Source organism: Panthera tigris, chromosome D3 (assembly GCF_018350195.1).
Source record: "Panthera tigris isolate Pti1 chromosome D3, P.tigris_Pti1_mat1.1, whole genome shotgun sequence".
Taxonomy (NCBI): domain Eukaryota; kingdom Metazoa; phylum Chordata; class Mammalia; order Carnivora; family Felidae; genus Panthera; species Panthera tigris.
In genome coordinates, this window is record NC_056671.1 from 89,300,716 (window position 1) to 89,318,627 (window position 17,912).

A 17,912-nucleotide genomic window follows, 5' to 3' on the forward strand; every position below is an offset into this window, starting at 1 on the left:
TTTCTTATACCAAGTACCTGGTACAAAATAGATGTTCATTAAAAGTTTTTTTTTTTTCAATAAATAAATGATCTTATAGTATAGTTTGGAAACATTCGCCTCATACAAATCCAAGTGTACTTTGAATTGCCACTTCATTTGAGTCTGGTTGATGAAAAAAGCCTTTGTATAATTCTGTTTACAGAAATCGAATTAAATCAATAACGTTTTCATTGTAAGAGGATACGGGAAGTGAAATCTTGTGAAGAAGTACCAGCAATTAAGTAATACTGGTGAAGAAAGTATTCTGGGCTATCTTTACACTCACCAGAATATGATTTCTTTGTCAACAGATAACAAAATTGAAAGGGAAGTTTTTGAGAAACAAATATAAGGAAACTTCATTAAAAAATTTCAACAATGATCTTTCTTATAAATGATAATTGTGTTTTCATAAAAGGGAAAGAAGAAAGTTTGAACAATTTGAGTAGTCTGAATTGTAATATGAATTATATGAATATTTGTATTGTCTGCTTAATCTCTTTTCTTGGTTCGCTGTGTCCTATGTTTATTGTAGTTTCCACTGCTCCAATGATTTCAGGTTTCCCGTGGCATTGACTTGCTGTGGCTCGTGGCATTCTTTCAGTTTTTGTTTCTATTGTCATTCTCTTACAATCCTCAACTACATTTGCCAGCGCTAGTATCTGATAGTCCCCATTTATCTTTTCAGACCAGGCTGCACTTTCTGTCCCTGGTGAGCATGGGGCTTTGGTACCCTTGAGTCAGGGACACCTCAGGGACACCCCATGTAAATGGTGTGAAAACATGGCAGCCCATTTAGGTGTCAGGGCCAATAGCCAAGGCCATTTTCGAAGAAAAGTGAACCAATTCCAACTGACATCCTTATGATAACGAATCTTAAGTTTTGCCCAGACGTAACATTTTTAGAAGTTTAGTTGCTGGCCAAGTCCATATCTGTGGAATTAAGAAGAAAATACGTCAATACATAATGCGTTTTTATTGGGTATATTTATTGAATACTTAATTATTTCCATCCCATGTCTGTTTTAGAAATAGTGAATCTGGACAGTATACTTGTTCAGATTTGCTTTTTCAATGTAAAACAACACTTAATTGGAAACCCTGGTCTTTATATTCCTCTTGACAGTAAGAATTTATCATTCTCAGTTTTATTGAATGCCTTCTGTGTGCCAGCTGCTTTTATGTGTATTATTTCATGTTAATCATAAAAACACAGTCTTGGAATAAAGAATTGTTTTCCAAGTTTTGCAGAAGAAACTGAAGCTCAGAGCATCCAAGTAATTTAACCAAAGCCACACAGTTAAATACATTGCAGAATTAGAACTGAAACCCCAGAGGCAGATTCTTAGTCACAAAACGGGGGAAAGTTTACATCTGTGGTTAAGAGCTCTGGCTCTAGAACCCTTACTATGTGCATAAGCTTAGGCAAGTTATTTGATCTCCTTGTGCCTCAGTTGCCTTGTAAAACAAGGCATGGTAGTGGCGGTGATAATAACATTTGTTGCAAATTGGGCTCTCTAGGAAGCGGACTGGAGTCTAGTGCATGCGATGTTTACTGGGGCTGAACCTGGCACACTTGCAGAACGTGAGGATGGAAGAACATGGGGTCAAGGGAGAAGGTCAAAGGCAAAGCAGGTAGCAGGTAGCCTTGGCCAACCTTCTGAGGAACTCGAAGGCTAAAACAGCTCATCATGGTGGTTTTTTATCATCCAAATAACCAGGCCTTTGTGCCCCCTCCTCCATCTGCCATTGGATTTGCACCACTCGGGGACAGGCATGTCCTATGATGAGGTAGGTTGGCCCATGCAGGGGCCAGCTCCCAGGAGTGGGGGCAGCAGCCCTTCTGTGAAGGGGATCTGAGCAACCTGTCACCGTGTCCTTCACGGTACTTTGCGGTATTTTGTTTTTTGCTTTAGGATCAGATAATACCTAGAACTGTTCCTTGTACTCAGTGAGCTCTCAGTAAATGTTAGTTCCTGTTATTGCTACACCACATGTTAGCTCTAAGATTCAGGTAGTCTAAAATGCGGAAGTTTAAAAAATAGAAAATAGCGGTACCTAGGTGGCTCAGTCCCCATGTCGGTTAAGTGTCCGACTTTGGCTTAGGTCATGATCTCACAGTTTATAGGTTTAGGCCCTGCCTTGGACTCTGTGCTGACAGCTCAGAGCCTGGAGCCTGCTTTTGATTCTGTGTCTCCCTCTCTCCCAGCCCCTCCCCACGTCTGCAACTTTGTGTCTCTGTCTCTCAAAAATGAATAAACATTAAAAAAAATTTTTTTTAATTTTTTTTAATGTTTATTTTTGAGAGAGAGAGAGAGAGAGAGAGAGAGAGTGAGCACGAGCGGGGGAGGGGCAGAGAGACAGGGAGACACAGAATCGGAAGCAGGCTCCAGGCTCCGAGCTGTCAGCACAGAGCCTGACGTGGGGCTCGAACCCACGAACTGTGAGATCATGACCTGAGCTGAAGTCGGACACTCAACCGACTGAGCCACCCAGGCGCCCCTAAAAAAAATTTTTTTAAGTAAAAAATAAATTGATCAGACTATTTGATAAAACTCAGCTGACTTTTTAAAACATTAAATTAACAGGAGTGCTTTACCAGACTAGATTTTTTTAATAAACTGATTGAAATTCTCAAAGATAGGTAAAAGAAATTACTATAACAAACTCTCATATGTCTAGCATCTAGCCCTTCTTTGACATATTTTTGGGTGGGGAGTAAACTGGAGTATTATTTTAAAAGAAACCCAAGATGTGGGACTTCTGGATGACTCAGTTAAGCATCCGACTTCAGCTCAGGTCATGATCTCACAGTTTGTGGGTTCAAGCTCTGCATCAGGCTCCATGCTGACGGGGTGGAGACTGCTTGGGACTCTCTCCCCCTCCCCAACTCACACTTTCTCTCTCCCTCTCTCCCTCTCTCCCTCTCTCCCTCTCTTTCTATCTCTCAAAATAAATAAATAAATAAACTTAAAAAAAAAAAACAAACCCAACATGTGATGTTGTTTCATCTGTAAAGACTTTAGTATGCATTTCTATCTGACAGGAGCTTTTAAAAAATTATCCAATAATTCTTTAGTATCATGTAGTATCAGCCCATATTCCAATTCCCTGTTAATCTCAAAGATTAATTTTAGAGGTTTTGTTTAAATCATAATCCAATCAAGGTCCACGTAATTTCATTTGGTTGTTATCTCTTAAGTCTCTTTTATTCTATAATATTCCAACCCCCTTCCCCACTTTCCTTTTATTTATGTCAGTTATTTGCTGGAAGAACTGGACCATTTGCCCTGGAGAATGTACCATATTCTGGAACTGACTGTTGCTTTCTTAGGTCATGTCATTTGAAGTTAACATATTCTGCTAAACCTCGTATTTCCTACAAGCCTGTGGTTAGATCTAAGCTTAACTGAATTCTGGTTCAACTTTTTTTTTAATTTTTTTTAACTTACATCCAAATTAGTTAACCTATATTACAACAATGATTTCAGGAATAGATTCCTTAATGCCCCTTCCCATTTAAGCCCACCCCCACTCCCACAACCCCTCTGTTTGTTCTCCATATTTAAGAGTCTCTTATGTTTTGTCCCCCTCCCTGTTTTTATATTATTTTTGTTTCCCTTCCCTTATGTTCATCTGTTTTGTCTCTTAAAGCAAAATTAGTCAGTCAGAGAAAGACAAATATCATATGACTTCACTCATATGGTTCAACTTTAATCAAGAAACACTCAGGTGGCGTAGTACACAGAACCAGATTTTAGTAAAACACATTTGATCAGTCATTTCGGTCAGTCCTCAAGTTTCATTTAATCATGACCTTAATTCTAGGACTCCATTAAATGACATCTATTCATATCTAAATATAGGTTAAGGCTTTTGGTTTTCCTCTACACTTTATGTTAATGCATCAAGTTATGTAAATTGTATGTAGAGTTCTAGAAGTTAAAAGTCAACTTAGCCACATTTGCCAGTGATACCTGGCAGAATAATGATAATAATGTAGTAAAGCATATGATTTTTGTTCAGCTATGACTTCATAAAGCTTTGGTTTTTGACCATTTAAGTATTTTAAGTTCTATGAATTATTTATGATCTCATCTGCTCTTTACATAGTACTTTTTTGTAGTCTTTTTATAAATTTTGAATATAAACCTAGAGGTTTCACCCTTTGCGCTATTTATTTTAGGAGTTGAAAGAATGAGGAAATAATACATTGACAAGCTAGGGGGCAAAACAAGTCCTTGGAAGTTATTTTCATCAGATGTATGTTCCTAACAGGTGAAAACAAAACAGGGTGTGAATATAAGCATATTTCAGACACATATTCTATGTAAGTTTTATGTCAGAATACAAGTAATCTATTCTCATATGAATCTGCTTAGAACAAGTTTTTCTTTTGGAATCTCAAGTAGTAGGTATGTTGTTTAAAAGTTACTATAGTTTATGAAACCCAAGGGTCAAAAAATGGCTTAGTTCTTCAACCCTTTTTTCATCAAATGGAGATCTATACATATTGAAACATTTTAAGATGACCCAGTCACTTCTGATAAAAGCTCTCTTTGAGGCAGAATTTCATTGAAATTTAAGAATTCTTATTTTCCTCATGGTAGTATCTATACAAGAAAAGGCTGTGTAGGCTGAGGACATTTGGTGTATTTGCTTAATATGGTCCATGAGAATGAATGCCCTAAGCTCTGTTTCTGGACACCTACAAAAATGATGCGTGGATACTTAACTTCTGCTAACTCTGCAACTAAAATAGCGAAGGCATTCATAATTGAACTTTCCAGCAGAAACTGCAGAAGTGTGGTTTTATCTCACTTCTTCCTTCCAAATAATGTATGATTGTGTCTGATTAGTTGATCCTAAATTGTATTCTGAACCCTAGCTGCAAAGGAGAAAATGTCCATTTTAGATTTCCAGGCACCGGTTTAGGAAGGAACACTAGACAGAGGATAGGATGGATGATGAACTTCAGTCCACCATACCCATCACACAGTCACAGCTGGGTAATGCAGGGGTGAGGGAGGCATTCACTTCTTGACCTAGATTGGTCTGATGTTTGTGGTCTCTGCTCATGAAGTATCTTGATGAAGATAGTGTGCAGGGTTTTCTCCTAGCTCCCTTGTACAGAGGGCCTTCAGAAGGACACATCACACCCTGTTATGGGTTGAATTGTGTCCTCCTTGCCCCATATTCATGTGTTGAAGTCCTAACCCCAGTATCTCAGGATTTTATCTTGTTCAAAATAGGATCACTGCAGATATAATTAGTTAAGATCAGGTCATATTGGAATAGAATGGGCCTCTAATCCAATATGACTGGTAATGTTATATAAAATAGAAATTTGGAGACAGGCACATGTACAGGGAGACCTCCATGTGAACATGAAGATGACCATCTACAAGTCAAGAGGAGAGGCTTGGAACAGATACTTTCTTCATGGCCCCAATCCTAACAACACCTTGATTTCAGACTTCTAGCCTCCTTAACTTTGAGTCAATACATTTCTGTTGCTTAAGCCACTCAGTCATGGTAGTGGCATCCCCATCCATAGGGACAGCATCGCTATCAAACTAATACAAATCCCTTTGTGACGCATGCTTTTTCATTCAAGGTAGCAATCTGCAGGGGTTATAAGCCAGCTCTTATTCCTTGGTCAGCCTCTGTATCCCTTCACTCAGGGTCATGAAACCTGTCTGGGTCTTTGGTGCCCTCTGAAAATTATGGGGAAGTAAAGTGTATTCTTGCCCTACTGACATGGATAAGCCTCCAACTTGAGAAATATACAAACAAGAAGTGAGCCCTCCTCATCTGTTTTTAGCATCAACTCAAACCTCACCCCAAATTTTTCTTAGAGTCTTCCCACTTCTCCCAAGAATAACCAGGGTAGGAGAATGAATATTGTTCTCCATGTAGACTTTGTGTTATGTCAACTTAAGTATGCTAGAAGTCTATTTTTCTGAATTCCTGTCTCTACGTAGTTCTGGCTTAGGGTAACGTGATGAGAAAGGTGGAAGTGAAGCAAGAACCATATTTACACTTGGAATTTCCATCTCTGTGAGGCCTGTATGGCAACTCAGCCCCTTGGGGGATATCCTATGGCACCTTGTTGGTGTGGAGACATAATTGGGCCATGGTTCCTTCATCTCCCACCATATCTCCTCTTTAAGCCTCTCTAAAGCCTGCATCAGATTTTTGTGCAACTTCATTGCAAAGTGCACCAGTCCTTTGGCACTGTGACATTGGAGGCTTGAAGTCAGTAAGGGATGACATAGGTTCTGGCCAGAGACAGAATGCTTTTTGACATGGCCGTGAGATTGTCCATTCACGTGCCCTTATGACCAATGACAACACTCAGGCTATTGCAGGGTGGAGTCTATGTTCCCTCCTCCTGGGTCTGGGCAGGACTGTGGCAGAGGTGATGCTGTGTGGCTTCCAAGGCTAGGTCAGGTAGAAACTGTCTCTCTCAGGACACTTGCTCTGGGATCTCAGGCAAAATGAGGGGCTGCTTGAAGTTAATCCAGTTTACAGCCAGGATCCACCATCACACGCAAGTGAAGAAGTGACGCCCCAGGGTCATCTCACTGTAGCTCCGTGAGAGACTCCAAACTAAGCCAAGTCAGCTCCCAGAATCATGAGAGAGAAGACAAGTATTGTTTTGAGCCACTAAGTTTTAGTGTGATTTATTCTGCCTAATCAATAAATGGATTGCTGTCTTACGTTTTCTTTGCCTATTTCCAATGCTTGTTTCCAGTAGTGGAGAGAGGTAAGTCAGTTGCACTGGGTTTGCACATTATTTCTATAAGTTTTTAAAATTTTTAAGTTGTGACTTTATGGGTTTTTGATGCCAGAGAGTGAGAAAAGAACTCCCATTCCATGTTTCAGATTATTGTCACACGTCACTTTTTTACAGACACTAGGACTCGATAGATACATATTTTAAAAGACTATAGGGGCACCTGGGTGGCTCAGTTGGTTGAGCTTCCAACTTTGGCTCAGGTCATTATCTCACATTCATGGGTTCGAGCCCTATGCCAGGCTCTGTGCTGACAGCTCAGAGCCTGGAGCCTACTTTGGATTCTGTGTTTCCCTCTCTCTCTGCCCCTCCCCTGCTTGTGCTCTCTGTTTCTCAAAAAATAAAGTAAAATGTTTAAAAAAATAAAAGACTGAACACTTCCCATTAACAGGTGGCTAGATAAACAAAATGTGGGATTTCCATGCAGTGGAATATCATTCAGCCATAGAAAGAAAGGAAATTCTGACACCTGCTACAACACGGATGAACCTTGAAAACATGCAGAGTGAAATAAGCCAGACATAAAAAAGTCATCAAATATTGTATGATTCCACTTATACAGGATACCTGGAGTGGGCAAATTCATAGACCTAGAGAGAGAATAGAGGTTCCTAGGAGCTGCAAGGAGAGAGAACAGGAATGGCTGCCGAAGACCACACAGTTTCTGTTTGGAATGAAGAAAAAGTTGTGGAAACAGATAGTGGTGATGGTTACACACCTTAAGTTCAATGAAGAATGCACTCAGGGCCACTGAATTGTATACTTAAAAATGGTTAAAATGGTAAACTTTATGTTTTATCTATATTACCATAATTTCTTTAAAAAATTTTTTAATGTTTATTTTTGAGACAGAGAGAGACAGAGCATGAACGGGGGAGGGTCAGAGAGAGAGAGACACAGAATCTGAAGCAGGCTCCAGGCTCTGAACTGTCCGCACAGAGCCCGACGCGGGGCTTGAACTCACGGACCGTGAGATCATGACCTGAGCCGAAGTCGGACGTTTAACTGACTGAGCCGCCCAGGCGCCCCCATAATTTCTTTTAAAAGACTATAAATACTTGGCTCTCTTTGGGGTATCTGACAAGTCAGTCTGACAGATCCTTGTTGAGTTGCTACCAGGTACCAGCACTTTTTAGACAATGAAAATACAAATGATAGCCACTGCCCTACAGTCAAAATCCTACTAAAGGCCTGGTATAGATGCAGCCACCTCTTCCATTCATTTAATTTCTTGGAATAAGTATTTTGTAGTAACTGTGTGAAGGGTTTAAGAATGTGAAGTATAGGGGCACCTGCATGGCTCAGTCGGTTAAGCTCCAACTTCACTCAGGTCATGATCTCACAGCTCGTGAGTTCGAGCCCCGAGTCGGGCTCCGTGCTCACAGCTCAGAGCCTGGAGCCTGCTTTGGATTCTGCGTCTCCCTCTCTCACTCTGCACCTCCCCCGCTCATGCTCTGTCTCTGTCTCTTATTCATTAAAAAAACATTTTTTTTATAAAAGAATGTAAAGTATGTAAGAATAAATAAGTAATGGTTCCTACCCTCAAAGGGTGATGGAACATGCACGCTGAAAGTTACGAGCACCACCTTCTACTGTTTTTTGTGTGTGTGTGTGTGTGTGCGCGCGCCTAATACTGATAGTAGAAACAAGGGAAGTTGAAAAGGAAAAAAGTGTACACAAGAAAGAAAGACATTCTGCGTGAGAACAGCGTGGACATACTTGGAGGGCAATGGGCAGCTAATTGTAGTTTTCATAGTCAATTTGTATAGAATGTAGAGCCTATCTTCATCTTAAAATATCTTGAAAGGTTGGCATGTAAAAAAGGATGCAGACCATAAGAAGTGTACATGTTTCCTCAAGAAGGCTCATTTGTTTTTTTGTTTTTCTTTTTTATATATTGTAGTGTTATTTGGTATTCTTACTTTGATGATATTTTATATATTATTTCTTTTCCATTAACATTTTTACATTTTAAATTTTTCCTAATCTCTATCCTTTTAGGAAAACAAAGTCAAGGCGCCTAATCTGACCACTAAACAAGTGTTTAGGTCCTCTCTGACTCGGGCCCCTTGCACCAGACCTGTCCTGGCTCAGTGTCTTGTACCAGGTTCAGGAGCCATGAACCACAGGATGGAGCTTCCCGGCAGCCAGCTGAAGAAAACCTGGGTGTCCTCAGCACTGCATCTCCAGCAGCAGTCTGTTCAGAGCGGAAAAATATCCCCGTCTGACAAGGCACCACAAGTACATTTGGAAGCACCAAAGCCCAACACAGGAAACCTTCAAGTTCAAGGCACAGACTTAAGCTCCCAGAATAATACTGCCCCTACATTCATACCAGTTTTCAAAAATCGATCCTTGCAGATGAATAAAAAGATCTTAGAACCTGGCAACCTGAAAAGGGAACAGCATGTTGTTAGAGAATCTAAATTCTTTTCACTTAAAACTAGTGTGATCCAAAATGACAAGCTGAATTTAGATCCAGCTATTAAAAAAAGATCTAATCATAACATTCAGATGAATGCTAGAAATTTAAATCAGAAGATTTCCAGACTTCTGCAAGGAAAAAATACTGAGTCCTGTGAAAATATGACAAAATATCCCTCTTCTAATGGAGAATCACCAACTGTGAGTTTAAATGAAAGTAAACACCTCTCTAATAGTTCAGTATCTCATATATCAAATAACAGTTTAGGTGTAATAAAAAGTGCGGTTGACTTCCAAGTGAATAGAAAAGAAAATTTAACAAGGAAATATATAACACAAATTTTGGGGAAAGGCCGCGAATCACTAAAAATGAAAAAACAACCATACATTTTTGAATCAGACACAGAAACAGAAGATCCCCAACTACTGCAGCCACAATCAATAAATCAGACTATAAAAGCTGATGTAAGTGACCACAAATTGATGATAAGCAAAACATCCCAGAGGTCTAAAAGAAGATTGTGTCAAGAATCTTCAAAAGCTTCAAAGAGACCTCATTCCAATACTATCCATTATGGACAGTCCAGTTTTCCTAGGAGCAAGGTAAAAAAAATTTTTTTTAATCTGGGGTATTTACCATATGGTGGGCCCCTAAAATCCCTAAATAAAGATTTAAGTGATTTGCCCAAGATCATCTAGAAACATAATGAGAAATAGAATATCTGCTCTAACACAACTGCAAGTATATACAGTTCATTTTCACCAAGTGTGATTCTTCAATCTGATTACAGATACATGATGGGGACAAATCAAAAGTTCAGAAATCTCTCATCATTCCTAAAACTTAGAACATGGATGTGAAGGAAGGACATGACTACCAGGTAACTTAGGTGACCTATTTTCCTTTATTTTTCATTACATTATCTGAACTGGAATTGCCACATTTAGGGATCTCCAACCTCTTGGTAAGAAGGAGCTACTTTTAAATTCTTTGAAGCTTTATAATCAACAAGGGAATAGGAAATGTTGGGAACAGTGCAGTCCGTTAATAAGGGCCATACACAGGGTCTGCTGCAAATCGTAAATGACCCCACAGAGGGATGAGGTGGATAGAGGTCCCACTGTGGCTGCCTCCCACTCTGCTCCATGGTCTTTGCAGACTAAGAGGTCATAGCAGTAGCAGATGGCCCAAAGATCCAAGATTCCACAACCACTGGAACATGTACCTTTGGGACTTTTACCCAAGATAATGTTAGTCATTAAAATGTACGCCACAAAATTGCAGCGCTGGCTAAAGACAAACTTGAGATTTAACTGATAGTGCTGAGTCCAAGTCACCGAATTCAGAAAACCATGCATCTGGAAATTACATTTTATTCCATTCTGCCATCTGTTTTATTCTAAGAACAAACGTATTACTAAAATATCCACAAATACTTTTTTTGCACAGAACTGTTGGAATATTTTCAATTCAAATTCCTTATGAACAAAATAGAAAACATTTTCTTCTTCTATATATGCTATTTCTTTCTGTAATTAATAGAATTTCAGCCTGATTTCAATTAACTGAAAGGTACATAATTATATTCTTTTTTTAAAAAATCATGTAGTTCATGTAGTTTTTGACATCTTACATTTTAATACACTCAGTAGGTGGTTGAGGAAAAAAAGTGTGTTTGTTAAAATGCCTTAAATGTTTTCATTTTAAAAATAAATCTATTCCAGATTTCATAATTTTTTACAAGTATAGAACTTCCCCACTTTGAATTACTTAAGAACTAACATAATTTTTAAAACTTTTTTCAATGTTTACTTATTTTTGAAAGAGAGAGAGAGCATGAGCGGGCAAGGAGCAGAGAGAGAGGGAGACACAGAATCCAAAGCAGGCTCCAGGCTCTGAGCTGTCAGCACAGAGCCCGACGCGGGGCTCGAACTCACAAACCGTGAGATCATGACCTGAGCCAAAGTTGGATGCCTAACCGACTGAGCTACCCAGGCGCCCCAAGACCTAAGATAATTTTTAAGTTAAAAAAAATCATTCCATCACCTAGAAATAATAGCATAATGAGAAAAACTACAGGATATCATTATAGAAAATAATTTCTGCCCAATATAAAGTTAATGTATACCTTGTAAAAAATTGAATAATACAAAACAGTTTCAAGAGAAAAGTTAAAAAATAATCTGTAATTCCTCTTTGCAGACATAACCCTCTGAATGTGGATGGACATTCACACACTCCTATGAACATGAAATCAGGTTCTGTGCACTGCTGTGGAACCTCCTTTATCACCTGACACTCATTATTCTCATGGGCACATAGGATTCATTCTGTAGCATGGGGGTGTTACTACATTAACTGTCCCTACTGATTGACATTTAAGTTGTTTCCAACGTTTCACTGTGGTTACAATATTGTATAAACCATTTTGTAAAAGATAGACAAGTATAGAAATGTTTTTGTTAGTTGAAAATGTCTTTATTTTGCCCTTAACCATTTTTGTTGAAATTTCTTTGAATTTATTATTTTTATCATTGAAGATTTCAAGCTATACAAAGTATAGGTAATAGTGTAAAGAGCCTCTGGGGCACCTGGGTGACTGGGTCAGTTGAGTGTCCGACTCTTGATTTTGGCTCAGGTCATGATCCTAGGGTCGTGGGATCAAAACCCTGCGTTGGGCTTTGCACTGAGTGAGGAACCTGCTTAAGATTGTCTCTCGCTCGCTCTGTCCTTCTCTCCCACTCACGTGCTCTCTAAATAAATAAACAAATAAATAAGTTTTAAAAAATAGTGTAAAAAGTAGTTATCACCCAGCTTCAATAATTATTATTTTGCCACTATATTTCACCTATTTCTCGCAGATTCACTTTTCTTACTGAATTATTTTTTATGTTTATTTATTTATTTTCAGAGAGAGAGAGCAAGGGAGGGACAGGGAGAGAGAGGGAAAGAGTGAATCCTAAGCAGGCTCCGCACTGTCAGCGCAGAACCCAACACGGGAATCAGTCTCACAAACCATGAGATCTTGACCTGAGCTGAAATCAAGAGTCGGATGCCTACCTGAGTGAGCCACCCAGGTGTCTCTTTACTGTACTATTTTAAAACAGATTCAGTACGGCATAAAGTTCACCCATAAACACCTTGATACAGCTCTCTACCCAACGAGGGATAGCATAAAGAAAAAAATATGTGTACGTACTGTGAACCGTCTACAGTGTCTTCACTGACTCACTAAATTTTACTTTAGTCTAACATGCAAACTGACAGAAGTCCTCAGTAAACATACGATCTATTTCACAGAAGAACTAGAGCCTTCAGTCAAACAACCAAAATACTGGCGTGAAGATTTATTTGTTCAGCTGTATGTGTGTGATCTGTGCCAGGCAGTGGGCTGAGCACCGTGTCCCTGAAATCACGGAACTGCCATTGGCTGTGTAGTCTAGTCCCCAACCCACCCACTCTGGGCTCCTGGCAAAGATGTAGGAGCCTGAGAGTAAGGAAGCAAATGCAACAGTGACGTTTTGGTCCATGTTACAAAAATTACTGAGCGTATAAAAAATGAACAGAAATAGAGCTTCTCACCTAATTAGTATTTTTCTGGCTTTCAAACATTTGAGATGTTTAATTTACAAAATGGGATACAATAGCTGTGGTAAGATATTTAAAAGAAATGAAAACCCTCACTAATATTGCACTGAAATAATTCTTCATTAAATTTAAAAAAATAAGCAGAGAACCAAGTATAACTTGAACTTTGATTTTTTAAAATGAGATTCACTATTTTTGCTCCTTCGCTAAACATTACAATTAAAGGCAAAAGCGAATACGAACTCTACTTGAAGACTGTAAATATGGTTCTTGCTCTTGGAATTGTGCCTGGCTAATTCATTTACTGTGTGTCTTTTACCATAAGCATGTCTTTTTTCCAGAGTCTATTTTATAATATTATTTTACCATTTTCATAGGGAAACACAACCTGGTTTAAAGCCCATTTTGAGTGTGCCTTGCTCATTCTAGAACTGGTATGGTAGATAACGAGTAGACTGCAGTAAGAAGTGGTATATCATTGTGTTTGTGAGGCTGTGCTGAAAATACCTGTTAATGAAAATACTATGAGTAAGGATATGTATTCGGTCACTCAGTCATCCACAGGATGTACTTTCTTGAAACCAGTCTTTCCCTCTGCTCCACGCATTCCCCGCTGCCTTCCTGCCGCTCTCCTGCTGCTGTCCAGTCTTCATGCCTGAGGTAATAAAGACTTGTTTGATTCTAAGACTAAGTGGAAGAATTAAAAAGATAAATCCACTGCTTAGTGTGTGGTATCTCCCAGTTCTTTATATAAATAATCTTGCTAGCTCCTCCTGCACTCCATTAGTGTCTAAAACTAATTTATAGGATACTATTTCATTTAGATAAATTTAACCTACATGACAAAGCCTGCTTGTGTTAGGATCAGCCTATTTTCTGGTGTAAAGTAGGTTTATTTTTGCTCTTACAATATTTATCCTAATGAAAACTTACCACAAAAATATATATGATATATATGTATATAACATATATATGTACAGATGATTTACTATAGAGATACTTGAACAGATTGATTGATTATTTACTATTCCATGTTCAGAGAAGAGGTCCCAGGGAGAATTACTGGCTCAGACTCCCTGAAGAAATTAATGAAGATTTTGTTTCATTTTAAAGATTATAATTTTGAAAGCCAGGATAATTCCAAACCTAATTAGGGAAAACTAAATTGTACTTCCTTGTTTAAATTTTGGTTTATACGCATCATGGCCACCACCCCCACCCTGCCCTCAAATCATTCTTCATATTCCAGCTGTGAGTTTTAGAACCATTACAATTTTAAATAATTTTGTGTTTGCCTATATACAGAAACTTAAAAGATTAGCCATTTCATTTAAAAACCTGTGGCAATATGCCAAACTAATGCTAAAGAATCATCTTCATAGAAATGTAAATATCCTTTCTTGAACGATTTATAGTTTAAATTTCACAGTATTTTTTGCTTACTATATTTGAATTTTTTCTGTTTATATTTTTTATTATATATTTCTGAAATTATACATTATTATATATCATTTTATTTGCATTTGCTTACCATAGCAAATAGGTAAAAAATACGGGTTTGTCAATGATTATTAACCAGTTCATGAACCAGTTTCGCTCTCTTTTTCAAATTGCACATCATCAGGTGTTATGACGGAACTGACAATATATTGATAGTTATTGATACTTAGCAATGGTTAGTATTTATAAATGTTTAAAGATGTCACGGTCATTTATTGGTGCTTAAAATGTCCATTGTTGTTGTATCCTACGTAGTGTCTTAGTTAAAATAAGAAAATAAAGGTATTCAAATAGGCGTATTTTCCATGCGTTGGAGTGACTGCATATAGGAATGGAAAGACTTGGATAAATTCCAAACTATTTTACATTTATGGTTTCCTTTCTTCACATGTATTTGCTGCCACATCCATGTAAACTAGTTAGGTCATCACCACTTCACAGAAGTTTCATTCTCAAAAGTTCTTCATCATTTCATTCAATAGATATTTATTTAGTATCTGCTATGTGCCAAGCACTATTGTAGATGCTTGGGATATATCCATGAACACTGACCTTGGGATATATCAGTGACCACTGAGAGAGATAGATGATAAACATGACAAATAAATAAAGTAATGTATTAGAAAGTGACAAGTGTATGAAAAATAGAGAACAGTAAAGGATATGGTTAAGGTAGGCTTCCTTGAGCAAAGATGTGAAGGAGGTGAACTCTGCAGGCTGTTATGTTCAAGAGACGTCAGGGAGCCCGGAGTGGCTAGAGTAAAAAGAGCCAGATGGGGGAGACCAGAAGATAAGATCTGATGGTGTTGGCAAGGATAGTTACTTTCACACTAACGGAGATAGGGTTGGGACCAGAGGGGGCCAAGGCCTGACCTGGGTTTTAGCAGGCTCATTCTGCTGCATTTAGAAGCGACTGAGGCCAGAGGGGAGCGCAAGAGAAGAAATAGGGGGACCAGCCCAGACGCTGTTGACGTCATCCAGGCAAAGATGGAAGAGGTGTGCCACATGGCAGCCGGGGGGGAGATGAGGAGTGGCTAATTCTGGGTGTGTTGTGCAAGCTGCCATCCACTGGATTAGGGTTTGAGAGAAAGGGGGGTGCTGAGGATGCCTCACGTGTTTGCCTTGGTCGCATCTAACTTGAGATGAAAAGGAGCAGGCTTTGGAGCAGGAGGAAGACTGGGGATTGACCATCACATTTCACAATGTGGAGGCCCTTGATGATGAGCAACTCCATGGAGTGTCAGAGGCAAAAGCCTGACAGGGTTTAAGGGAGAAGAGAGGAGGGAGAATTGGAAATCATGAGTGTAGACGGCTCTTTCAAGTGTCATCAGTGGACTTCTCAGAATCCTTATTTTCTTTTACCTTTAACAATACTGTCCTTTGATTATCCCCTTCTTGAAAGAGTATTCTCCCACAGCCTCTATAATCTTACATCTCTGAACACGAACTTTCTGTTTCTCTTAATGACGGGCATTGAGTACCCAAGGACCCGGAAGGATGAACAGTGGTTATGCCAGACACATTTGGGACACAGAAGGAATGGAAAGAAGGGCATTCCAAAGAGAAACCAAATGAGAAAAGGCACAAAGAGGTACATGTGTTTAGGAACAGTGAATACTGGTTCTGGTGTGGTTAGCATGTGCTTTATACAGGGACCAGAATGAGTGCAGACCAGGCTAGGGAGATAAAGGAGAGTTTTAGGGCAGGCAGTGAAATCATCTGGAGGCTGTTCCAGAAGCCTAATCCGGGCAGCAGAGAACAGAAAATAAGACACTACTGACAGACCTAGAAGTGGCCACCAGGGAAACTGGCTGTCGATGACAAATGCTGGAGGTAGGGTCAGAGGTGAAGCTGGATTTTCAATCCTGAACCACTACAAGAAGAATGTCACCTTTTAAAAATACGGAAAGTGGAAGAGTGGTGGGGAAAATGTAACAGGGAGATGGTGGGTTCAGTCCATCGTGAACTGAGCTGGCGGCGTTAGTAGAAGCTCCAGGTAAAGACAGCCACAGCCAACAGACGACTATGTTAAAGCTCAAAGAAATGTAGTTGGGGTATCATCCACACAGAACTATCAGCTGAAGGTTTGTGTGAGAGTGTAGGAAGTGAAGAGAAGAGCATGTGTAAGGAATGGGGGAAGGGAGAAGGTCAGAAAGAGGGGAGGGGCCCCAGAGCCAAGGAAAGGGGAGTGTGGGCATGACAAGGTCAGCAGCCCTGCCTGTCCAGGAGGAGACCTGAGACACAGCGGGCTCTGGTCTCCCAGGTCCCCAGTGTCTGCTACAGTTCCAAGGTGACCCAGAGGGCATGGTCAGGTGCAGAGGAAACAAGTGCTGGGGTCCTCTGCAGAAAGGACACCTGCACCATGTGTCTGATGGCTTGAAGGGATGGCAAGAAGAAAGGGACATTTGTGCACTGAAACAAAAGGATAAAACTCTTCGATACAAGCAGGAACAAATAGCTGGTGAGATTATATCAAAGTGATAGGATTTTTCCATCTTAAGCTTTTCCTCTATAATTTTTTTGAAATCCTGGAACCTACAGCCCCTAAATATTAACAGAAAAAATCATAAATAGTTGATCATCTTCGCTTATTAGCTTTTGTTTTTAAGAGGAATGTTCATTAATGATTTTCTTAATATTGCATGTACCTTTCATTCTGTTTCCTGCCAGAGAAAATGTTCCTAGTTCCCACAAAAAAATACAATGCATCAATATTTTATTGTATTCTGCAAAGATCATCTTGGCTGCTGCCATATAGTCATTATATTCTTAAATTTCTGAATTTAAATATTCAAAGAATGTTTTGCGATTGACATTCAGCCGTGAAAGAAATTACATATAATATGTGCATAATATTTTTTAACTTTGTTCCACCAGCTTTTTTCCAGAGTACCAATGGGAATTATTTCTAGTTGCTAGCTTATATTCCTACATAAAAATAGAAATCTGCAGTTGTAATCAAGGAGAAACTTGGGAAAACATAATTGGTTCTATGGTTTATTATATATCTACTTATCTCACCACTAAAATCATTTAGGAATAAAACATTTAAATATCTGAAAAACATGAGTTAAGTTGCCTTAAAATAAAATCTTGGGTCTACACTTAGAAGGAACATATGTCAGGGTGCCTGGGTGGCTCAGTCAGTAAAGCGTCTGACCTCGGCTCAGGTCATGATTTCACGGTTCTTGAGTTCGAGGCCCTTATCGGGCTCTGTACTAACAGCCTGGAGCCTGATTCCGATTCTGTGTCTCCCTTTTTCTCTCTGCCCCTGTCCCTGTCGCACTCTGTGTCTGTTTGTCTCTCTCAAAAATAAATAAACATTAAAAATTTTTAAAAAGAAGGAACATACATCAACATAATCATTAAAGTGAATAGTATAATGGAATTTTATAAACATGCTGTTAAAACTATTAAAAGTTTTATTTAAAGTGTGTTTTTTTTTTCAAATCTATTTCGAATTTTGCTCCATACCAATGCTGCCATAGTGAGATAAATAAAGATGGCACTTTTATGAAGCAGAGAGCCTCCCCTACCCTCTTTCTCCTTCAGTTCTGGACTCAGTGAACTTGTCCTGGT

The 17,912-nt window shown here is 39.1% G+C and overlaps 1 protein-coding gene across 6 annotated transcripts in view; it reads left to right on the forward strand.

Annotated features, from left to right (window-relative positions):
- The window catches only part of CD3H18orf63 (chromosome D3 C18orf63 homolog), a 39,001-nt gene that overhangs the window by 18,884 nt on the left and 2,205 nt on the right, over window positions 1-17,912 (forward strand). For 2 of the 6 annotated variants that reach the window (XM_042962603.1, XM_042962599.1), the window contains exons 12-14: window positions 8,822-9,847; window positions 10,036-10,125; window positions 11,448-11,858. In XM_042962603.1, the coding sequence (XP_042818537.1) occupies window positions 8,822-9,847; window positions 10,036-10,092 (1,083 nt within the window). In that variant the 3' untranslated portion in view covers window positions 10,093-10,125; window positions 11,448-11,858. Of the gene's footprint in view, window positions 1-184; window positions 2,049-8,821; window positions 9,848-10,035; window positions 10,126-11,447; window positions 11,859-12,156; window positions 12,191-17,912 lie in introns of those variants that run through there. The other 4 variants (XR_006210043.1, XM_042962600.1, XM_042962602.1 and 1 more) reach the window with 3 other exon arrangements.